Source organism: Ornithorhynchus anatinus, chromosome 16, assembly GCF_004115215.2.
Source record: "Ornithorhynchus anatinus isolate Pmale09 chromosome 16, mOrnAna1.pri.v4, whole genome shotgun sequence".
Lineage (NCBI taxonomy): Eukaryota > Metazoa > Chordata > Mammalia > Monotremata > Ornithorhynchidae > Ornithorhynchus > Ornithorhynchus anatinus.
Window position 1 is genome coordinate 45,293,616 of NC_041743.1, and position 23,972 is coordinate 45,317,587.

The 23,972-nt window shown below is 52.7% G+C and overlaps 1 protein-coding gene across 1 annotated transcript; it reads right to left on the minus strand.

Moving 5' to 3' along the window:
* Positions 1 to 615: 615 nt before the first annotated feature.
* DNAJC8 (DnaJ heat shock protein family (Hsp40) member C8) lies at positions 616 to 18,629 on the minus strand. The gene is made up of 9 exons (XM_029081314.2): positions 18,520 to 18,629; positions 13,178 to 13,279; positions 10,296 to 10,352; positions 8,511 to 8,577; positions 7,690 to 7,784; positions 6,556 to 6,627; positions 2,360 to 2,451; positions 2,040 to 2,115; positions 616 to 1,442 (listed from the first exon to the last, which is right to left on the minus strand). The coding sequence occupies exons 1-9, from the start codon at positions 18,601 to 18,603 to the stop codon at positions 1,320 to 1,322; spliced, it is 768 nt and encodes a 255-aa protein (XP_028937147.1). The 5' UTR covers positions 18,604 to 18,629; the 3' UTR covers positions 616 to 1,319.
* Between the last annotated feature and the right edge of the window lie 5,343 nt (positions 18,630 to 23,972).

The window sequence follows — 23,972 nt, forward strand, 5'->3', positions numbered from 1 at the left end:
CTAGCAGCCTCTGCGGCACTCTACTTATCTATTTATTCATAAATTATTTAAAATTATTTACTCACTTTAACTTATTCACCAAGGTATATCTACTGTCTCCCCACTTAGACCTGAAGCTCAAGGACAGGTTTCAGGTCTTTGGAATTTTCCCCGGCACCCAGCACCCCACCGACTGGAACCCGGACCTGTCCCCCTGAAGGTTCAGCCCAACCCACTGGAACGGTCAGGGGGCTTCTAACCCTCATTGAGGCCAAGATGGGACGTGGAGCCAACCCAGCAAAGCTGGGAAGAGTGCGTGCGGCACCCATATGTGCGACATGTGGGCATATCCTCAGGGACCGATGGGAAGAGGAAAGGCTTGAGAGCAGAGAGCCACAGGGCTCACTCTCCACACACCAGGGCCAACTTTCCAAGCTGCCAGATCTAATCTGGCCAGGCAAAGGAAACACCTGGAGCCAGAGTGGCTCCACCACTTGTGCTAAGTGCTCAGTTCCCTTTCACACCACTCACGCTCGAGGCCAAGGCCAAAGCGAGCCAGTTGCCGAGGGGCTACGTGGGACTGGCTAGGGGCCGGCCTGGGCCTTGGGACCACCACGGGAGGAAGAGGAACACCAGTTTGGGTATCAAGTTTATTTCAGGTACAGAACATTGCTGCTGACCGCTGTAAATCAATGGGGCCGGAAATGCCCTGCACGGACAACCGGCTCGGAGTTTAACTGGCATGGAGGACACCCGACGGCGAGTCTCCGGTCTTGGGTTTGGTTTCAGTCCCGGGACTGGCTTGGGAACTCGAGCCACTGCTCCACGTTTTACCTGGAAGCCCCCCATGGCCGCGCTCCGCCTCAGCGAACTAGAGGCTCGCCCTGGAGCCGATCCTGGCCCAAAGCGGGTGCGGGGGCCCTGAGCCCGACGCGGCTTCTAAGTCACAGGAACCCGTTTTAAGCAACGGTTTAATTGGATGATTTCCCAAACTATACATGAAGTCAAAAACATCACAGCTCAGTGGAAGTACAAAACATTAAATTACAGGCTGCGCACGACAGCAGACAGCGGTGGCCTCAGTCACAGCCGGTCACTCGGGGTGGTGGGGGGTCAGGGCGCTCCATCCAGCCAAGCCCCTCGGAGAAATGTACAAAAGGAGCCTCCGCTCAATGTTCAATTGTTTTCAAAACAACCATCTGACTAAAAAGCAAATGCTACTCTACTCTACGTGGGGATGAGTCCTTAAAAGCGGGAGAGGGTCTGGAAGGGACCGCCGCCGCCGCCACCACCGCTGCCATCGCCGCCACCGCCGCACCCTCGGGGAGGGCGGGCAGGCCTCACTCGCGCTGCTCCATTTTTACTTTGGGGGGCCTCAGGAAGGTCCGATTTTTCTTCTCTTTCTTCCCCTTTGTGTTTGCCTGGAAGTTCCGCCAGCTGTCCACACGGCCATCTCGACTTTCCTAAATGCAAAGGGTGGGGGGGAATGTCGGGGGTCCGTTCAGGGCTTTGACAGCTCCCGCCAAGGAGCGGGGACTTGGATCATAGCTCCCTTGGGAAATTTCTTTCTTTCCCCAGGGCCTGTTGCCGAGTTGCCCCTAGGCAGGCCCCACACAGGCTGGGGTTCCCAGGGTGCTCTAGATTGAGGCCTGCCTGTCTACCTGGGAGACTAGGTGCAGTGTGGAAAGAAGTGTGGAAAGAGACTTGGAGAGTGAAAAGCGAGGAAACCTGAAGCCCAAGGCCAGTGGCTAAAGACTCCAAGGCACGTGAGCCCTGCCTCACTTTGGCACAGGTGACCTCTCAGTCCAGAGACCCCAGGTTGAGATCATGTTCCACGATGGGCTCGCTCTCGGTCCTGGACCAGGTTCCGTACCCAGCACCTGGAGAGACCAGGCACCATACCCGCCACCCAGAGAGACCCCAGGGGCCCCACTCCCAGCACCTGAAGAGACTCCAAAGGGTACGCACTCGCCACCTGAGAATGCAGATAGTTTCCCTGGGACTCCACCTTCACCCAATCAATGCCCAGGAACTCTGGGGGCTGTGGCAGTGAGGCTTACCTCAAAGTTTTTCTGCCATTCCCGTTCCCTCTTTGCCTTTTCTTGTGCTTCAATCTCTTCTTCTCTCTGCCGCTTCCTGGGAAGAGGAGAGATGCTCACAGGGTTTTCACAGACCAAATTAATACATGGGGTTACAGCAACAATTCCAGGAAACTTCCCCCACCACCACACACACCCACATCTCCTCAAGACACACACACACACACACACACACACACACATCCCATACTGACACATACACACAGGCACAGCTACGCTCGCCCCCACATCTAAGACGGAGGATCTGTCCGGACCTGAATATGGAACCTGGAAGCCCTTACCTTTCATGCATTTCTTTAGCTTCCCTCTCTTTCCTTTTGATTTCCAACTCGGCAAAGAGCTTCATTGTCTGCTTGTACACGGCTTGCTTGAACTACAAAAGTGAAAGCGAATGAGCAGTTCTCTGCTGAACCCGCTATCTAATGAAGTTCTCTGGGGGCCCAGCCCTGTCCTCCCTTGAGCTCGGGGGTGGGAGATGGGTCACGAGGAGCAGTCGTGGTTCACCAGACAGAAAACTCCAGGCCCCACTTGTGCAGACCCCGCCTCTGAAGAAGTCTTAACTGTACTCCCTTAGCCCCTGCCTGTGGGAAAACAGATCTGCCTGGTGTCTCGACCTTGGGATGGGGCCTTGCCCGCTTACTGTCGTTTCCCTTCCAACATTCCTCGAGGAAAATCCCGGCCAAGCGTTGCTCCCAGCTCCGAGGCCTGGGGAGGCTGCTGCACAGAGCGGCGGCAGCAGAGGCAATAATGGCAGTAAGACACCACTGCCGGGGGGGGCCTCAGGGATTACAGCATTAGAAAAGTACTGAATAATGCTCCCTGGTGGGGCCTGGCCAAAAATGCTGTCTCAGCCCCGGCACCAACATGGCGAGAGGGGGAGGCTCCGCTCCAGCCACAGTTATCCAACGCCTGTGGGTGAAGCACTGGGCTGGGTCCTGGGAGAAACATGAGACCCGAAAGCTACAATCTCTACCCTAAAGGGGCTGACAGTTAAATGGGGGAGGCAGGCAGACATAGGGCCAGGTGAGGAAGGTGATGAAAAAACAATAGGCAGATAAGCCTTTTTTTTAATGGCATTTGTTAAGCGCTTATTTTGTGTCGGGCACTGTGCTAAGAAGCTGGGGTAGATACAAGCTTATCAGATTGGACATATTGTGCATCCTACATGGGGCTCACAGTCTTAACCCTCATTTTGCAGAGAAGTAACAGGAACAGAGAAGCTAAGTCAACTGCCCAAGGTCACACTGCAGACAAATAAGAGTTAGCCGAGATCAGACCCAGGTCCTGACTCCCAGGCCTGTGCTCTATCCACTAGGCCAGGCTGCTTCTCAGCGGCAGGTGGACTCTCTGGGTGGAGACTTCAGGCCTGAGTCCATGAGGAGAAACCGCCCCTTTGCTGGCTCATCCCCCACACCCAATGGGTCCCGCTGGCAACTCTACACCCCTATGGTTAGACGTGGTAAGACCCACCAAAGGAGGGAGTAGCCCAAGGGTCAGGGGGCTGGCAGGCCGGCCAGTAGTGGGGTCGGGTCTCCTGGAGACCACAGCCTGCTAGGTTTGTTGGGGTCGGGAGCATTTGTTCTACTCAAGAGGAGGTGAAGCAATGAAAAGCCGGGGGGGTAGGGAGTCCCGCATACAGAGGGGTATCGACCCAACCTCCAACTCTAGCAGTGTCTCCCCTCCCAGATGCTTAACCCAGGGGGCACCTCTCCACAAAGGCTCAATAAATACCACTTCTACAACTAGATGGAGACGGGACAGTAAAAAGCAGCAGTAGCGCTCGGCCCGGTTAACCAGGCGGAGTCGCTGGCAGGGAAGGTATCGCTGGGAGGAGAGGGGCAGGAAAGAGCAAGTCTCTTGGTTTGGGCCACCCTGAGCTTTAGGTGCCTCGTGGGGGTCAACTAGGCAAGGGAATGGCTCAAGGCAGGAGAACAAGAGAGAACATTATCAACAATGTCATTCGCTGAACCCCGGTCAGGGGTGCAGTGCCCGACCCCGGTGGGAGCAAGCAGAGCCCAGCAGTAAGAGTCACTAGGGTGCCTGGCACAGGCCGAGGCCCCAGGTAAGAGTGGCCTCCTTCCTCCCACGTACCCTTCTGGGTGCTCCCCTCCATGTCCAGCCCTCTCCACCTCACTACCTTCGGCTACTGATCCTTTCCTCTCTCCACCCTGACCATTGGTCACCTACCCCGCTGTGCCTGGACTCGCTCCCCTTCCCAATTCCTAGCAGGAGCACTGCGGGAAGGGCACTGTGTGTAAAAGGGAGAGCACTATAGGGGGAAAAGGAAGGTGGGGGAGGACCTGCCAAAGGTTTGGAAGGAACAATTCAAGGGAAAGTAATCTCCGGTTGGCATTTCTCTTCTGGGAAACGGAGCGGTTGAGTTCTCAATTGTTCCTTCCAAACCTTGGTGGGCTCCCAGTTGGCCCCCAGGTACAGTTAACGGTCTTCCAAGGTCGCCTAACTTCAGGGAGCTGCTTCCTTCCCAGTCCTCAACTCCTTCACTGGGAAGGGGGCATGAAGTTGCCCAATTCTGTCAGTTCTTCCTCCACATTTTCCAGATCCACCACCCTCAGCCAGCCACCAGCCTGGTGCAGGCACTTGGTACTGCTTTGGCCTCCTCGCTGAGCTCACCACTCCTTATCCACATTTTACATTGTGGCCTGTCATTTTGCTAAAACGTCTTTCTGCCCGCACGTCCCCACTCCCATCTCCAATGGTTGCCCATCTATCTCCACATCACATGGAAACTCCTGACCGTCAGCTCTATGGTCCTCCATCAGTTCTCTTCCTCTCCTACCTAAACTCACTCCTCTCTCACTACAACTCAGCCTCCACTGCACACTTTGTTCCCCAAACACTAACCTACTTTATTCACCATGCCTCAGGTTCGTCTCTACCACACCCGACTCCTTGCTCACACTCTCCTTCCTGGCTGAAACTTTCCCGGCCTTTCAATTGACCAGACTACTGCTCCTCCATCCGGGAGGCCTTCCTCCCTCCGTTAATTCTCTTCTTCCCAAGTCACATTCTCCCAACTCCCATCTCGGCAGGTCTGTACCATCTTCAATCTTACACACTGACACCCAACCATAGCACTTCTGTTCATAACTATCGAAGCCTACTATTTAAGCATTTATTCATCTACACATCCGCTTTTCCTGCTTCTTCCTTTATCCGTAAATTATTTTGTGATTGTCACCCCTACTGCCTTAAGGGCAGGGATTACATCTCCTAAATGTACCATCCTCTCCCAAGCACTTTCTCAGCACAATACTCTACTCAGAGCAGGCGTCTAATAATCATGCTAGATTGACCGATGGAAGAGTCCTGAGTTGATCTCCCCACCCCTAGGCTGTTTTAAGAATACAGGGACACAAAGAGAGGCTGAAAACCCTAGCCCAATCTCTGAAGAGCTGGTTCCTTCTAGCATCCTCCTTATTGGTCTCCCTTCCTCTGGCCTGGTCTCCTTTCATCGAGCTGCCTAGACCACACTCAGAAAAAAACGCTTGGGGCCCCTGCCACCATTCCCTTGCTCAGAAACCTCTCTGACAATGCCGTAACTTCTGACCACTGCAGCCCTGAAGCCCTCCGTCAGCTGCCTCTTTGAGAAGCAGTATGGTGTATTGGCAAGAGCCTGGGTCTGGGAGTCAGAGGACCTGGGTTATAATCCTAGCTTCACCACTTGCCCACTGGGTGATCTGGGACAGGTCACTTTTCTTTTCTGGGCCTGCTTCCTCATCTATAAAATGGGGAATGTTCTCTGTCATTTAGACTATGAACCCCGTGTGGGGCGGGCTCTGTGTCCGATCTACCCTGGTGCTTAGTACTGTGCTTGACACATAGTAAGTGCTTAAAGAATACCAAAATTATCATGATTCCCTATCTGCTTTCTTTTCCCACTCCTTCGGTCCCAGCTCATGATCTCTGTTGCTTCCAAGCCACCGCCTGGCCCTGCTCAACTCTCCCCCCGCCCCCAGACCATCATTTACACTTTTACCCCGGGCCATGCCCCCCCCCCCCAACTCAGATTTGCCACATCGCACCCCACCTGCCCTCTCAAGGCCCTCCCAAAGGAAGCGATCCCCATTTGTGCCACCTGGCACCCGAGTCATGTCAACTCAGGAGAACATACTTGTTCATCTGCTCATTGGAGTTTATAATTTTGAACTCCTGTCTCCTCCATTAGAGAGGAAGCTCCTTGTGAGTAGGGACTGTGTCCCTTGTTTACACTTCCCCAAAGCTTAGTACAGTGCAGAGCACTCAAACATTGTTACTCCTTTTGCAATAGGGTTAGGCATCAGAATCTGTCTACCGCTTCCCCGGCTGTGCTGGTAGGCTCCCCAAGGACAGGGCTCATATCTTTCGCTGCCTCTGTCTGTTCTCCAAATGCCGGAACCAGGGCTGTGACCACCACACGGGCTCAGTCATAGTTGCCTCGATGGCAGAAGCCAACAGGGATGCTTTCTTTTTAACTCACCAATTCGGGGTCGTCTTCTTCCACGTTTGTGGGTTTCCCTTCCTTCTTGAGCTGTTTCTTCCGCTCTTTTACCTGGAAATCACTTCCCGTGAAATCACGCCCCCAGAAGCCCGCCTCGATGTTTTGTATTGAAGCCAGGCTAGGAAGTCGGAGGAGGGGCAGGCAAATGTTTCCTCCGTGGCCCTTCCCAAATGGCTGGTGAAGCTGCCAAGCCGCCTGCTGCCCCACCCCTGTTGCCTGAGCTAGTGCCCCCCCCCAGCTCCCCCACCCCAACTAGTCCCAGAGGAGTGTTGGAAGCGGCCACCACTCCGCTCAGTCCTCTGGGTGCGACATGCATTGTGTGGCTACTCTGGCCCCAAGGGCTCCCAGGGCAGGGTCTGTGGGTCGGTAATAGCAGCACTGCAGCAACACAGTGCCGCAGCGTTCCGGAGTTCTCTCACCCCTTTGAGTTCCAAGCAGATTTCCAGAAAACGTGGGCGATCAGGGGCCGAGGAGTCACCTACCCAGGTGTAGGGCCCAGTGAGCCCCCTCCCCGGGTTTGCTGACCCTCCCAGCAACTGACCTCCAGGGAAGACTAGCTCCCATCCAACGCTTTCAGGAATGGCGTCTCTGCCCCCTGGTGGCAGACCAATGGAGACCGGGGCAGTCCAAGAGGCGCTTGTACTCCCCACCTTTCAGGGGGTGTGGGGTGTGTTTGTTTTGGGTCAGAGGGTGGCACTACACCCAAAGAGTGGCCCAAACACCAAGGTGTGACATGCGTGTCTGACAGCAGCGTCACTCTGGGGCATTTACTCTGTCCAGCGTGGCAGCCACCCTCATCCAACCCATGCCCCGCTGGCAACAACTCCAGCCAGGACTGGAGAGGCCAGCTGTGCCCATAGACCTCGCCTCCCTCCCAGCAGTCTACACACCAGGTGGGGCCACGACGCACCCCAGATGACCCAGGGGCCTGACCCACTCTCCATCTCCACCCCTAAAATCTGCCCTCCCTTCTGTCCACCAGAATTGTGAACCTGACTGCTGGGTGAGTCTGGGGCCCAGCCCACAAAGCTGCCATCTCCCCAGGTTTTGGACACCCAAAAACAGCTAGCCCAGCCCCCACCCTGCCTGCCCACCAGCCGCGATCCTCCTCACCGTGTGCTCCACGTACTCCTTTCCGGCCTGTATCACGTCCAAGGCCCTCTTCTTTTGCTCCTGATCCAGTAGCAGCTTGTATGCTTTGTCTACAGCTATGGCAAAACAGTAAAATGAACAGCTTTGGCAGATCCCCTCTGAAATGACTTTTAGAAAAGCCCATCGGGAGCCAGCCCCCACCAGACTTCTGGACTGTCTGGGCCATGTGGGAGCGGAGGGGAAGACAGACAGGCTTTGGAAGCCAGTGCAGCCATCTTAAACTAGCGAGAGGTCTCAGTCACCTCTCATTTCTCCAACACTGGCCACAGGCGTAGGCAGCGGGGGAGACGAGGCCGCAGGATATAGCTGAAGTAGCCAGTCTGAGCCAGTCAGGAGCAGCCCAGGAACTGGGGGGCTATAGCCAATGCAACAAACTGGGGGACCAGCATAAGGGGATGCAGCTAGCCTCTTGGGGGAAGGGGCTCGCTCGTCTCATCCTGATCATAAATCGCACCTCTGGGAGTGGAACCAGAGAGCCGTTCTTGCCTGAGATAATTTTGCAGCTGAAAGGGAAAGAAACTTGGTGGGCGGGATACCGCTTTCGGGCCACTTTAAATCAGGAGGCTCAAGTCTGAGGCTGAGTGGGCCCTCCTTGCTCCTGCAGGACCCCTGCCACGGCTCTATCTGAAGATTCTCCCAAGCACCAAAGTCAGTCAGCCGGCCAGTCAACAGACTGGGGCTGCACCTCCGTACAGAGCCAAACGGCAAGGGAGAGCTGGGAAAGTTCCCACCCACTGTTTTGTGGGGCCCCGCCCCCAAAAAACAGGTTGGGGAGCAAATACCTTCAAAAGCCTTCTGGGCTCTTTCCACGTCATCTTGATTTTTGTCGGGATGGACTAATATGGACAGCTGCAAAGAAACCAGAGAAGGTTATGCTGCCTCCCTTGCCAAGGGCATGAAATCCCCAAAAATCTGCCACGTGTTTTCCCTAAGTTTCTCCATCTGGAGGTCCAGCCCAGACTGCTCGATGCAGTCACGACTCATAATGGTCTGGAGAAAGAGAGGGGCTGGCTGCAGAAGGCCAAGGACCTGAGAGCAGCGGCCCCGTCGGTGACCCATCCACCTTCCCAATGACCTGGGGGTGACATGGGAAAGTGGACATTCCTATTTCTCAGGGCAAGGGGGCAGTGGGGCAGGGCTGAGGTTCCAGGGGCCAAACGATTTGTCCTGGTGTTCTGGTGGGATGAGTTGGGAGCAGAAGGGCTTTGTGTAGAGCCCCAAATAGGAACGGTTTCCTGCCCAGACTTGGGTGGGCCAAAGCTTTGGCATCCCGCGGAGACTCCTGCTGCTGCTCAGTGGGGGCCCCATGGGGACGGTCAGTGCCTCTGGACTGACAGTTCATTGTGGGCAGGGAATGTGTCTGTTTATTGTTCTATTATACTCTCCCAAACACTTATAGAGAAGCAACGTGGCTCAGTGGAAAGAGCACGGGCTTTGGAGTCAGAGTTCATGGGTTCGAATCCCGGCTCGGCCACTTGTCAGCTGTGTGACTGTGGGCAAGTCCCTTAGCTTCTCTGTGCCTCAGTTACCTCATCTGTAAAATGGGGATTAAGACTGTGAGCCCCACGTGGGACAACCTGATTCCCCTGTGTCTACCCCAGCGCTTAGAACAGTGCTCTGCACATAGTAAGCGCTTAACAAATACCAACATTATTATTACATTATTACTTACACAGTGCTCTGCACACAGAAAGCGCTCAATAAATACGATTGACTAACTGTGCTCAGGGCAAACCCAGTAACTGCTGGAAAACTGCTCTGGAATCGGAATAGAGGTGATGGGATGGACACACACACCCACACCCATACACACCATCATCATCATCATTCTCATCACCACCACCCACCGTTGGTATTTATGGCGGCCCGGTTCTGTGCAGGGGACCGAGGAGGGGGGAGGCAGAAGACAGAGGCCCTCCTCTTGAAGAATTTATAATCTCATAAGGGAGAAAAGCCAACATGCAACAAACAGACAGTAGGGATACCCGCCCAAGGACAAGTCCAGTCATAAGTGAGAATGATGGGCGGTGTCTGTAAGGGCTAAGGTAACAGAAGGGAGAAGGATCTGGTCAGGGAGAGGAAGGACAGAGAGACAATGATCTGGCAAACGGGAGGGGAGAGGGCATTCCAGGCTTAGGGTGGGAGAGTGGAAGGACAGAGACAGGAAGAGGCCAAGATGGGTCGTGGTCAGAGGAGCAGCCAAAGCCGAATGGAGAAGTGGACGGCTTGAGGAGACTGGAGGAGGAACTTCAGAGAGGGGCAGTCAAGAGCCTCTGGAGGGCTCTGGGAAGGGGAGGGAAGGAGCCCAGGAGAGATTTCAGGGAGTCCCCTCAGGCTGGCGAGGGAAGGAGGAAAGGAGGGAGGGAGGGAGGGCCAGGTAGAGGGCAGGGAGACCAGGCAGAAGGCCGCTAAGGCTGGGAACGTGATGTAGAAGGGGATGGTCTGTGGCCAAGGTGTGGGGGAGGGGCGCAGAGGGTAGGCCCGATCCAGATCTGCAGATCCCGGGCTGGCCGGCACCACCCGACCGGAGTCCAACCATGACCGCCGAAGGCGACCTGGACGAGTACCTGCCGGAACCGCTTCTTGATTTCTTCGTCTGTGACTTCGGGATCCATCTGGAGCACCTGCAGAGGAGAGGAGGGTGACACTCTGAGCCCAGCAGGGAAAGTCTCTTCTGCATGGTAGGTTCTCGGGGCCTTGCCTGGCCTCTACTGGGTACATGTCCTCGAGAAATGCTCAGGGCCCCTTGGCACTTCCTCCCTCCTTCCTGGCACATTCCATATATCCTCTCAGTGTGGCATCTCTTCCTCACTTTGCCCTGCTCTCTCATCTTTCTCCTCATCTCTCCCCAGATTTTGTTGGCCTATACCCGCCCCAGGAAGAATGACTCCCCTTCACATCTGCCGCTCCTCCCATCCCCCAGAGCCAGGTCTCGCTCTCCTCCTCCTCCCACTTCCTACTCTGACGGTGGTGCTCAGATCAGCCTTGCCCCCAGGAAGGAAGCCTGAGGCCACCCGCTACTGAACAGGTGAATATGAGGACATAAGGCCACTGTTTTGGTCTCAGAAGAGCCAAGATCCAGTTCTGGTCTTCACTTAAGGAAGAAGGAAGAGGGCAGCCCTGCCTCCCCCATGGGTATTATTTTCCGAGGCCCTGGGATGCTGAGATTCCCAGCCACGGTCATGAGTGGAGCTACCGGGAATTTGGGTACAGATGATCTGATGCCTGAGAACTCACTAGCAGGCGTGTTTTTAAGGCCGAGGAGCACCTAAAGCAGGGTGGCCCAGAGGGTAATCCAGGGGCTCGGAGGGGTCATCGGTGGCTCCTGTTGGAGTCTTCAGGGCCAGATGGTGCTGGAGGAGGAGAGGGGAAAGAGAGGAAGGAGCAGGAGGGACCAGGGTGGTGAGGCCCATATGGCTCTTGGGCCGGCTAGCCAGAGGTGGTGGGGAAAACAGAAAGGGGCTGCCTGGGGAATCTGAGTGTTGTGGGGCCTGGGGCTATGGGAGAGAGTCTGGGGCCCCCGGGGCCACGAGAGACAACAGGAATCCCAGTTGGTTAAACCAGAATCATTAGCTCAAAGGGAAAGTGACCGAGAGCTGCAGCAGCCTGGACCCCTTCTACCTCCCCCGTTCCTCTTCCTCCTCTTGCCTGATTGAGACCAGGCTAACTGGAACTGAATCGGGAAGGAAAACAAACCTTTCCCAATAGCGGAGCATTCTGGGTTGCAGGGCCTGCTCCCAGGAGCAACTCCCTCAAGACCAAAGGACATGTGACCCCACTGCTTCTGGGGGCTAAGCCAGAGTCCAGCCAGCCCCCCGACTAGTCCAGCCAGCCCTCCCAGGGGGAGGAGAGAGCTGAAGTCACACAGGTACCGGGGACTGGTGTGATTGCACAGACAAAGCTGGGTCCCTGTGTTCCTAGAAGGAAGGGAATGTACTAGACTCTGAAGGAGTGGAATGTGGACTCCAAAATGCTAAGGGGACCAGAAGACACAGAGAGGGGCCTGATCATTGGGGGAATCTGATGAGGCCCACAAGGAAAGAGAATGTGGTGGTGGTGTATGGTGGAAAAGGTCTGGGGTCAAGGGTCAGCTCGGGAGCACCAATGGTTTGGAGGGAGAGGGATTAGCGGTGGCTCGGAGAGCCCTGCAGGGGATGCAGTGTTCACACTATGGCCCCAAACTCTCTCCGGGTACAGTAGCCACCTGGAGCCACAGACCCCACCAGGGAGGAAGCTGCTGGCCCACCGACTAGGATAACCGCCCCAGAAATTCCATTAGAAATGCCCAGCCCGCACATACACGTAGAGAGAAGGCCAGCCCTCTGACCAAACTCTCCCTCTCTAGGGGCTAGCACCCTAAATGACAAGACACAGATGCAGGAACCCTCTGGAGCTTGCAGTAGGGGCAGCTGGGGAAGGGGTTTTCCCTGCCCACGGGTGAGAAGGCCAGACTTTCTGGGAAGCACTATCCAGGGAGAGATGGTCGGAGGAGGGAAAAGCAAACGAGGCAAACAGCCCCTCCTGAAGAAAGCCGTAACCCGATGAGACTTCAGTGACTGAGAGGGGCAGGGAGGGGGTTGAGGGGGCTACAGGCTCTGGCTCCAGTCCCCATAACACAACTCTCCACCCAGCCTCGCTGCTCTGCCGGATGGTACTCAGGAGGGTTCGGACTTCAGCAAGATGGTCCCGGAAACAGTCAACCCTTGCCAGGACCCCCTGGGACATGTAGGTGGGCCGTTCTTCTTCCCCAAAGCCAGGTGGGTCCCCATCCAGACATCTCACTATTGCCAAGCTGCCCTGAGAAAAGTGGGAGGCAGCTCTGGAGCTCAAACGTGCCCTCCAGCTGGGTGCCAACCTGCCTTCCATGGAGCTGCCCAGGCTAATAGAGAGCTGTGCTTTGGTGCCCAAACTGAGGCTACTGGGAGATGCCCAGTCCCTGTGTCCCATGTCCCACCCAGCTAAAACCAGACTGAGCCTACTGCTGCTCCCGGGGAGCCCCGCAGCTATCTCTGACAGTCAGAGCTCTGGAACCCGGCCGACTGCCCACAGGATGTGAAGGGAACAAATGGTCAGCATGGCGGCCGAAGGCTGCTGGGCTGGAAGGCCTGCAGGGTCAGTCCCAGGCCAGCCCAACCCCAGCCTGCACTTATGTCTGAGTGGGAATCTGGGGACCGGGAGCCTGGACTGGACAGGGGGTGAGAGGAGGGGGCGGGGAGAAGAGGTACTGCTCATTTCCAGGAGGGAAGGAGAGGGAAAGCCACACATTTCTCAGGAGGGGAGGAGAGCAAGGGGGTGCTGTTCATTTCTGAAACTGCGTGGAAGGAGCGCCCTGTGGGCTGCTGGGCAAGGACTTTCCAAGTCAGGGCACATCCAGCCACACCAAGTTCCAGCAAGGCTCCGATTTGAACCCAAGTCCAGAGCTCCAGCTTACAAGAGAAGTCAAGCTCACCTCAAATGGATTCAAGTTAAAATACGACGATCCAGGCCGGGTCAATCTCTCGATTTGATTTTTTGATGTTAAAACTGAATCCCTCTTCTCTATTTGCTTCACCTGGAAGAGAAGAGGGAGGCTTGGTTAGCGAGGACTGGGGACAGGGCATGTTGCTGGTCTCCCTCTCTCTGCAGTGGCTCCCAGTGGGTGGAACCCTGAAAACCCGTGTGTGTGTGTGTGTGTCTGTGTGTGTGCACACACGTGTCCACGTGTTTGTTTTGGGGGGAAGGGTGAGGGGGCATGTGCTTGGGACAATTTCCAGCTCCCAAAGGGCAGACAGTCAGCAGGCATTCCTCCGCTATGAATGAAACGGGGCCCATTAGCTCCAAGGCCCTGTGGAAACCGCCCCCCCCCCAATACAAGTCAGAAAAGGCTTGGCAGTCAGTTTGGGATCCTGCCTCCTCTTTAATCCCAAATTTACCCAATTAATTTAGGGCTCTTTGCTTAACACACTTCCTCCAATCTATCACCGGGGGGCCGCTGGGCATGGGCATGTCCCAGGTGGGAGAGTGGGTGGCCCAACGCAGGCAGGCCCTGCTGGCAGTGGAACAAACCTTTCCCCTCTTCCCCATTAGGGTCAGAGCAACGCTCACCCAAATGGCAGGGGCCTTCAGCAGGGCCCAGCTGGTTTTGCACAGAAAGCGTGGGGAGAGGTTACTCGGGGTGCCGGTAGACTTTTGTCCCTGCTGGCCACATCCCCGGATCCGGCTGATATGGGAAAATCAAAGCTGGAGGGTTGTAAAGCTGACCCAGGGAGGCTGTTTAGAGATGGTCTGTGTTGGTGGCTGAAACTTGGCCTGTCAAGAGCTTCCCGTAATAGACCCAATCCTTTCCTTCAAGGAATTTCAGTCCAGGTGGGGAAACTGGGATGGAAGTACATTCTCCGCAGATGCCAGCTGCTGCCAAGGTATGGACCACCTGTATCGGATATTGCACCTTCAGCCTGTGGCTTGGACTGCATGTGAGGTGGGGCCTCCCTGTGGATTCCAAGGAAATTCATCCCAGATTAATACCTACCTATGCGACCCATACTGGAAACTGGAAGCAGGACTAAGTACCGGGCATATTTCCAACCCCCGCAAGGTTTTGAATAGCAACTACGTTTATGGAGCATATACTCTGTGTGGAGCACTGTATTAAGTGCTTGGGAGGGAACAACCGAGTTGTCAACATGGTCCCTTCCCTCAAGGAGCTTACAATCTAGTGAAGGAGACAGATGCTAAAATACAGTATAAAGATTTGTACCTAGGTGTTTGGGGGATAAGGATTCAAGTGCATCGCTGAAACTGTAGGGAGGGAAATGAGGTAGGGAGATGAGATTTTGGCGAGGGAAGGCTTCCTGGAGGAGATTTGATTTTGGTAGGGCTTCGAAACCCCTAATTCTTTCTATTTTGGGGTCACAGCCCGGAGCACCCCGCCACTGTTGCCCGCAAGTCGGTGGTGGGCAGACCATTTCTCCTTCACAGTTGGAACTCTGTGTCCAATTCGATTAACTTGTATCTACCCTAGTACTTAAAACAGTGCTTGGCACATAGTAAGTGCCTAACAAGTCCCATAATTATTATTATCCTCATGTGGGACAGGGACAGTGTCCAACCTGATTATTCTGTATCTACTCCAAGGCTCAGTACAGTGGCTGGCACAGAGTAAGAGTTTAATAAGCACCATAAAAACAAAACAAAACAATCTCTGGAAAAGGCTTGCCGGTTTAAACCAGGGGTCCTGGTAGGCAGCCCAACCCAGAGCCAGGGGCAGGAAGTACAGGACACTGCATCCCTGAACTGCTCACCTTGTATCTGAATTGTGGCTCTCGCTCAAGTGTCCACCTTTTGGACCGTGAGCTCCTTGTTCTAAACCAACATCCTCAGAAGTTTCCCCGGCACTTAGCACAGAGCTTGGTGCCATGTGCTATTAACAAATGTCAAAAACAACCGTGGTATTGGTAGTGATAATATTCATTAAGTCCTTACTGCATACAGAACACCGTTCGAAGTGCTGGAAACTTATGGACTGTGAGCACTTTGTTGGGCAAGGATTGTCTCTATCTGTTGCCGAACTGCACATTCCAAGTGCTTACTACAGTGTTCTGCACATAGTAAGCGCTCAATAAATACAACTGAATGAATGAATGGAAAAAAACACACAGGTGGGAATTAGTCAGGGTCCCCCGTCTCTTAGGGAAGGGGGTGCTCACAATCTAAAATTCACAATAATGACCATGAGAAATGGAGGCCTCTAATGGTTAGGTGTCTTGGCTCACGGGAATTAGTGCCCAGACTGGGGCTCAAATACGCAGGAAGAAATTTCGAGTGGTTTTAATGGGAGTCATGCAGGAAACGGAAAGTGAGGTGGGAGAGAAAAATCCTAAACACCAGTTCTCTCTCCCATGACACCTCCCGCCAGTCAGTAATTGATGCATGTAGTGGTCATTTAAAACTCAGTCAGCTTGGCCCCTCTGACCTCACCTCACTGATTTCCTATTACAAGCCAGCCACATGCTTTGCTCCTCTAACCCCAACCTACTCACCGTACTTCAATCTTGTCTATCTCACCCACCATTCCCTTGCGCACGACCTCCCTCTGGCCTGGAACTCCCTCCTCCTTCATATACGACAGAACACCACTCTCCTCCATGACGCCTTCCCCGACTAAGCCTCGTTTTCTCCACCTTCTTCTCCCTTCTGCATAGCCTATACACTTGAATCTGTACCCTTTAAGCTCTTGATAGTGACTCCATCCTCAGGCCCCAGCATGTACATAGATAGCCGGAATTTATTTTGACGTCCGTCTCCCCCACTAGATCGGACCCTCATTTTGGGCAAAGATCAAGTCTACCGACTCTGTTAGACTGTACTCTCCCAAGCACTTAGTTTGTACGTAGCACTCAAATACCATTGATTCACTACCTGATACAATCCAACCCACAAATTTTACTCCTTTCATTCATTCAATCCTATTTATTGAGTGCTTACTGTGTGCAGAGCACTGTATTTAACACTTGGGAGAGTACAGTATAACAAATAACTAACCAATGCATTCCCTATCTACAACAAGCTTACAGCCTAGAAGGGGAGACAGACATTAACCAATGTACCTTGATCTTCCCTCTCGCTGGCCATGCCCTAGTCATGTCCTTTCCCTGGTCCGAAACTCCCTCTCCTGTATCCAACAGACCACCTCTCTCTCCACCTTTGAAGCCCTTCTAAAAATCACACCTCCTCCCAGAGGCCTTCCCTGACTAGCCCTTCATTTCTCCCAGTCACCAAGCCCTTAAAACCCTTTTATTAAATGTTATTTGTTAAGCGCTTACTACGTGCCATAAGATGATCTGATTGGACACAGTCCATGTCCTACATGGGGCTCACAGACTTAATCCTCATTTTACAGATGAGGTAACTGAAGCGCAGATACATGAAGTGACTTGCCCAAGGTCACACAGCAGACAAGTGACAAAGCCAGAATTAGAACTCAAGTCCTCTTGACTCTCAAGATCATGCTCTTTCCACTAGGTGATGCAGCTTCACATAGTAGCCAGACCTCTGGACAGCACTCAAGTACACATCATTATACTCTCCCATTCCCCAACCTGTAATTTAATATTTGTATCCCTCTCTAGACTGTGAGCTCTCTGGGGGCAGGAAATGTGCCTATAATCTCTACTGAACCCTCTCCCAAGTGCCCAGTAAAGTACTCGGCACACAGAAAGCGCTCAGAAAATACCACCAAATACTTCGACCAGTACGTAACTCCTCTCCAATCAATCATTGGCATTTATTGAGCACTTTTTTTCAAAATGGCATTTGTTAAGCGCTTACTATGTACCAGGCACTGTTCTGAGCACTAGGGTAGATACAAGGCAATCAGGTCCCACATGAAGCTCTCAATCTTAATCCCCATTTTACGGATGATATAATTGAAACCCAGAGAGGTGAAGTGACTCGCCCAAGATCGCTCAGCAGACAAGTGGCAGAACATGGATTAGAACTCAGGTCCTTCTGATTCCCAGGCCCGTGCTCTAGCCCCTAGGCCACACTGCTTCTCCAGAGCACTGTACTCTAAGCACTTGGGAGAGTCCAACGGAGGCGAATCGGCTGCCCGACCCCAGGTGGGCACAGCTCTCCCTCTGCGGGCTGGAAACCTGAATAATAATAATAATGGCATTTGGTAAGCAGCGTGGCTTAGTGGAAAGAGCACGGACTTGGGAGTCAGAAGTCGTGGGTTCTAATCCCGTTCCTGCGACTTCTCTGCTGTGCGACTCTAGGCAAGTCACTTAACTTTTCTGTGCTTCAGTCACCTCATCAGTAAACTGGGGATTAAGACTGTGAACCCCATGTGGGACATCCCAATTGCCTTGTATCTAGTCCAGCGGTTAGAACAGTGCTTGGCACCTAGTAAGAGCTGCACAAATACCAACATTATTATTAAGTGCTTACTATGTGCCAAGCACTGTTCTAAGTGCTGGAAGGATACAAGGTTATCTTGTTTTGCTGCCAGACTGCTTGTTTTGTTCTGCTTTGCTGTCTCCCCCGTTTCGAAAGTGAGCCCATCGTTGGGCAGGGCTGGTCTTTATCTGTTACCTTACAGCACATTCCAAGTGCTTAGTCCAGCGCTCTGCACCTAGTATGCGCTCAAAACATAATAATAATAATAATGTTGGTATTTGTTAAGCGCTATGTGCCGAGCACTGTTCTAAGCGCTGGGGTAGACATAGGGGAATCAGGTTGTTCCACGTGGGGCTCACAGTCTTAATCCTCATTTTACAGATGAGGGAACTGAGGCACAGAGAAGTTAAGTGACTTGCCCACAGTCACACTGCCGACAAGTGGCAGAGCTGGGATTCGAACTCATGAGCCCTGACTCCAAAGCCCGTGCTCTTTCCACTGCATACATCAGGTTGCCCCACGTAGGGCTCCCAGTCTTCATGCCCATTTTCCAGCTGAGGTCACTAAGGCCCAGAGAAGGGACTTGTCCCAAGTCACCCAGCTGACAAGCGGCGGGGGGCCGGGATTGGAACCCATGACCTCTGACCCCCGCTGGGAGTCGGGAGTGGGTGTCGGGACACTGTGCAAGGCGCTGGGGAAAGCGGGACGGGGTTGCGGGCTAAGCTGGGGGGAAGAGGAGCGGGGGGGGGGGGGGGGGGGGTGGGAGAGGGAGGGGCGAAGGCGGCGGGGGGCGCGCATGCGCGCGGGGCCCGGATCATCCTCCCCCCAAAACGGCGCCCGAGCCAGGCCCCGACAGGAGGGACCGGATACCGGAGGGACCGGAGGGGCCGAGATCCAGCCCGCCCGCGCCGCTCTCACCTCCGAGTAGAAGGTCATGAAAGCCTCCTCCGTCCCGCCTCCTCCTCCGCCGCCGGAGGCCCCGCTGACTCCCGAAGCCGCCATTTTCCGCGCCCCCGCCCCACGTGACCCAGCCGGCGTCCCACGTGACGTTTGTAACGGCGCGAGGGAAGCCCGCCCCGCCCCCCCTCCCCTCACGCCCTCCCCTCACGCCCTCCCCTCACGCCCTCCCCTCAGAATAATAACGATGGCGTTTGTTAAGCGCCTACTAAGTGCAAAGCACTGTTCTGAGCCCTGGAGAGGGTGAACAGGTGGTCCCCCGCGGGGTTCACCGGCTTCATCCCCCTTTTCCAGCTGAGGGAACTGAGGCCCAGAGAAGTGAAGTGACTTGCCCCCCAGTCACCCAGCTGACAAGCGACGGAGTCGGGATTCGAATCCACGACCTCTGACTCCCCGGCCCGGGCTTTCTTAGAGAAGCGGCGTGGCTCGGTGGCAAGAGCATGGGCTTGGGAGTCAGAGGTCGTGGGTTCGAATGCCGGCTCTGCCGCTTGTTAGCTGTGTGACTGTGGGCAAGTCACTTCACTTCTCTGGGCCCCAGTTACCTCAACTGTAAAATGGGGATGAAGACTGTGAGCCTCATGTGGGGCAACCTGATGACCCTGTATCTCCCCCAGTGCTTAGAACAGTGCTCTGCACATAGTAAGCGCTTAACAAATGCCAACATTATTATTTTTCTCCCGAGCCATGCTGCTTCTCGCTGTATTGAGCGCTTACCTCGGGCAGAGCACAGAGACACGTGTCTGCCCTGACACCCTGGCCTCCTCACCTCACTGGGCCTCGCTGCCCTCGGCGTCCATTCATTCATCCAATTGTATTTATTGAGCGCTTACTATGTGCAGAGCACTGGGCTAAGCGCTTGGACTGTACAGTTCGGCAAGAGATAGAGACCATCCCTGCCCATTCATTCATCCCAGCTCGGCCACTTGTCAGCTGTGTGACTTTGGGCAAGTCACTTAACTTCTCGGTGCCTCAGTTACCTCATCTGTAAAATGGGGATTAAGACTGTGAGCCCCGCGTGGGCCAACCTGATTCCCCTGTGTTTACCCCAGCGCTTATGACAGTGCTCGGCACATAGTAAGCGCTTAACAAATACCAACATTAACATTATTTATTGAGCGCTTACTATGTGCAGAGCACTGGACTAAGCGCTTGGAGTGTCCAATTCGGCAACCGAGAGAGACCATCCCTCCCCATTCATTCAATAGGATTTATTGAGCACTTACTATGTGCAGAGCCCTGGGCTAAACGCTTGGAATGTCCAATTTGGCAACAGATAGAGACCATCTCTCCCCATTCATTTATTCAATAGCATTTATTCATTCATTCATTCATTCAATAGTATTTATTGAGCGCTTACTATGTGCAGAGCACTGTACTAAGCGCTTGGGATGAACAAGTCGGCAACAGATAGAGACAGTCCCTGCCGTTTGACGGGCTTACAGTCTAATCGGGGGAGACGGACAGACAAGAACAATGGCACTAAACAGCGTCAAGGGGAAGAACATCTCGTAAAAACAATGGCAAATAAATTTAATAATAAATAAATTTATTGAGCAGTTACTATGTGCAGAGCACTGGGCTAAGCACTTGGACTGTACAATTCAGCAACAGATAGAGACCATCCCTCCCCATTCATTCATTCAATACTATTTATTGAGTGCTTACTATGTGCAGAGCACTGGGCTAAGCGCTTGGAGTGTCCAATTCAGCAACAGATAGAGACCATCTCTCCCCATTCATTCATTCAGTAGGATTTATTGAGCAGTTACTATGTGCAGAGCACTGGGCTAAGCGCTTGGACCGTACAATTCAGCAACAGATAGAGACCATCCCTCCCCATTCATTCATTCAATACTATTTATTGAGTGCTTACTATGTGCAGAGCACTGGGCTAAGCGCTTGGAGTGTCCAATTCAGCAACAGATAGAGACCATCTCTCCCCATTCATTCATTCAGTAGGATTTATTGAGCAGTTACTATGTGCAGAGCACTGGGCTAAGCGCTTGGACCGTACAATTCAGCAACAGATAGAGACCATCCCTCCCCATTCATTCATTCAATACTATTTATTGAGTGCTTACTATGTGCAGAGCACTGGGCTAAGCGCTTGAAGTGTCCAATTCGGCAACAGGTAGACACCATGCCTGCCCAACAACGGGTTCACAGTCTAAACGGGGGAGGCAGACAGCAAACTAACAGAACAAAACAAGTAGTCTGCCATCAATATCATCAAGATAAATAGAATCGTAGATGTATACACATCATTAACGAAATAAATAGAGTCATAAATAATAAATACAAATATGCACAAGTGCTGTGGGGAGGGGAAGGGGGAAGAGCAGAGGGTTAAGACTGTGAGCCCCGTGTGGAACAGGGACTGTGCCCAACCTGATTACCTTGTAATAATAATATGTAATAATAATGACGGTATTTGTTAAGGGCTTACTGCGTGCCAAGCACTGTTCCAAGCACTGGGGGAGATTCAAGGTCATCAGGTTGTCCCATGTGGGCCTCCCTGTCCCCATCCCCAACAATCACCATCATTATTATTATTATCCCCATTTTCCAGATGAGGTAACTGAGGCACAGAGAAGTTAAGTGACTTGCCCAAAGCTGACAAGTGGATTAAAACACAAGATCTCTGACTCCCAAGCCCAAGCTCTTTCCACTGAGCGACACTGCTCTCATTCATTCATTCAATCATATTTATTGAGAGCTTACTGAGTGCAGAGCACTCTACTAAGCTCTTGGAAAGTACAATTCGGCAACAAATAGAGACAGTCCCAACCCAACAACGGGCTCACAATCTAGAAGGGGGGAGACACAACAAAACAAAACAGGTAGACAGGCATCAATACTGTCAATATTACTAAATAGAATTATAAATATATACACGTTAATAAAATAGAGTAATAAGATAATATGTATATATATACACAAATGCTGTGGGGTGGGGAGGGGGGTAGAGCTTCTACAATTTTTACAGCACGTATCCACCCCAGCTCTTAGAACAGTACCTCGCACACAGTAAATGTTTCACAAATACCATTAAAAGAAAAAGTCAGAAGACCTGGCTTCTAATCCCAGCTCTTCCATTTAATTGTTTTGTGACTTTGGGCAAGTCACTTTAACGTTTTTTGCTTCATTTCCCTCATCTACAAAATGGAGAAGCAGCATGGCAGAGTGGATGGAGCATAGGCCTGGGAGTCAGAAGGTCATGGGTTCTAATCCCAGCTCTGCCACTTGTCTGCTGTGTGGCCTTGGGTAAGTCTCTTTGCTTCTCTGTGCCTCAGTTACCTTATTTGTAAAATGGGGATTGAGTTCGGGAGCCCCATGTGGGACAGGGACTGTGTCCAACCGTATTTGCTTGTATCCACTCCGGTGCATGGCACAAACTAAGTGCTTAATAAGACCACAGTTGTTGTTATTAATACCTGTTCTCCTTTCTACTTAGATTGTGAGCCTCATGTGGGAGCCAATTATCTTGTCTCTATCCCAGCGTTTAGTACAGTGTTTTACACATAGTAATCGCCTAGCAAATGCCACAGTTATTATGTAAGTGGGAAGAGAGAGAGGCCTTTGTGACCTGAGAGCTCAGATGAGAGAGCACAAAGGTTTTGCACCTTCTTCAAAAAGATTCCTTGACTGTCCTTGCCCTATCACCAGAACCATAGACAGTCAAGCACGCCTGTCTGCTTTTCTGTTGCCCCCTTGAGAAGGCCAAGTATTGGTCAATACTTGGTCAATGCTTGACCTCCTTGGGGGGCAGGGACAGGAATTCTGGGTGTGGGTATTTAGCTGGGAAGATTTATTCCTTCGGTGGAGAGGGCATCACTCTAGCGAGAGTCTCCCATGGGTATGGAAGAGTTTGTGCCTTTTCTAGACTGTAAGCTCAGTGTGGGCAGGGAACTTGTCTACCAACTCTGTTATACTGTACCCTTCAAAGTGCTTAGTACAGTGATCTGCACACAGTAAGTGCTCAATAAATATGATCGATTGATTCTCCTGTGGGGTGACATGTTTCCGTTTGCTGCAGTTGACACTGTCTTCAGCTTTGTCACTGCCCCACGATCCCCTCAAAGCTCCCATCCGTCAAGAACCACTCCTTTGCTGATTACCTCCTACCAGGCCAGCCTGCGTCCCACAGTTATCTCCCAACTTCAGCTGTCATGTTGCGCAGCATCTGAGGCTGTGCTTCACCACTCCCTTGAAGGTTTCTTCGTCCCCCTGCTGCTGACATCACATTTCAGCACACCTGTCAGCAGCTCTCTGGGGACCCTGTTCCACTCATTCGAAGTCACCAGTGAAAGTGAGCCGACCTTCAGCTCCAGAAAACTGTGTCCCAGGGCTTTATAATTTAGGATCCCATCTTGCCACTCGACGTTGAGTATGGCCCAATAATGTTACAAACGGACATGGACCTGTGCAAGTTATTGTTTGTGGAGCTTAGTCTCTACTTCGCTGTGCCTGTTACCTCATCTGTAAAATGGAGATTAAGATTGTGTGCCCCACATGGGACAACCTGATTACCGTATTACTCTAGTGCTTGGCACATACTAAGCACTTAACAAATACCTTTATTATTATTATTTCATTATTATTATTTCACTTCTCTGTCTGTTACCTCATCTGTGAAAGGAGATTATGACTGAGCCCCATGTGAGACATGGACTATGTCCACCCTAATTATCTTGTTTCTACCCCAGCACTTAGAACCGTGACTGGCACATCGTAAGCGCTTAAGAAGTACCATTTAAAAACAAAACCCTTTAGCGCCTTTATTCTCCGTTCCTCTGCGACTCAAGCCCCCTTCCCCTCCCCTCAGCACTGATCTCATTTGTATATATTACCCTATTTATTTTGTTAATGAGGTGTACATCCCCTTGATTCTATCTTGAGGATGTTGTCTTGTTTTTGTTTTGTTCTCTTTTGCTTTGCTGTCTTTCCCCCCACCCGTTTAGACTGTGAGCCCGCCATTGGGCAGGGACAGTCTCTAACTGTTGCTGAACTGTACATTCCCAGGGCTTAGTACAGTGCTCTGCACATAGTAAACTGTGAGCCCGACACTGGGCAGGAATGGTCTCTATTGAGAGCTCACCTCCTCCAAGAGGCCTTCCCAGACTGAGCTTCCCCTTTTCCCCCTGCTCTCCCTCCCCCTTCCCCCTTCACCTCCCCTCAGCTAAGCCCCCTTTCCCTCTCCTCAGCACTATCATTTGTAGATATTTTTATTGCCCTATTTATTTTGTTAATGAGGTGTCCATCCCCTTGATTCTATTTATCGCGATTACGTTGTCTTGTTTTTGTCCGTCTGTCTCCCCCCATTAGACTGTAAGCCCGTCATTGGGCAGGGATGGTCTCTATCTGTTGCCAAATTGCATATTCCAAGCGCTTAGTCCAGTGCTCTGCACCTAGTA

What these genes read in the sequence shown, in the direction of transcription:
- DNAJC8 (XM_029081314.2), bottom strand. Translation starts at nt 18,603, where the DNA reads ATGGCGGCTTCGGGAGTCAGCGGGGCCTCCGGCGGCGGAGGAGGAGGC. An exon ending in AGCCCAGAAGGCTTTTGAAG is followed by an intron (nt 7,785 to 8,510) that starts GTATTTGCTCCC and finishes GTTTTGCCATAG; the next exon opens with CTGTAGACAAAGCATACAAG. An exon ending in AAGAAGACGACCCCGAATTG is followed by an intron (nt 2,452 to 6,555) that starts GTGAGTTAAAAA and finishes TCACTTTTGTAG; the next exon opens with TTCAAGCAAGCCGTGTACAA.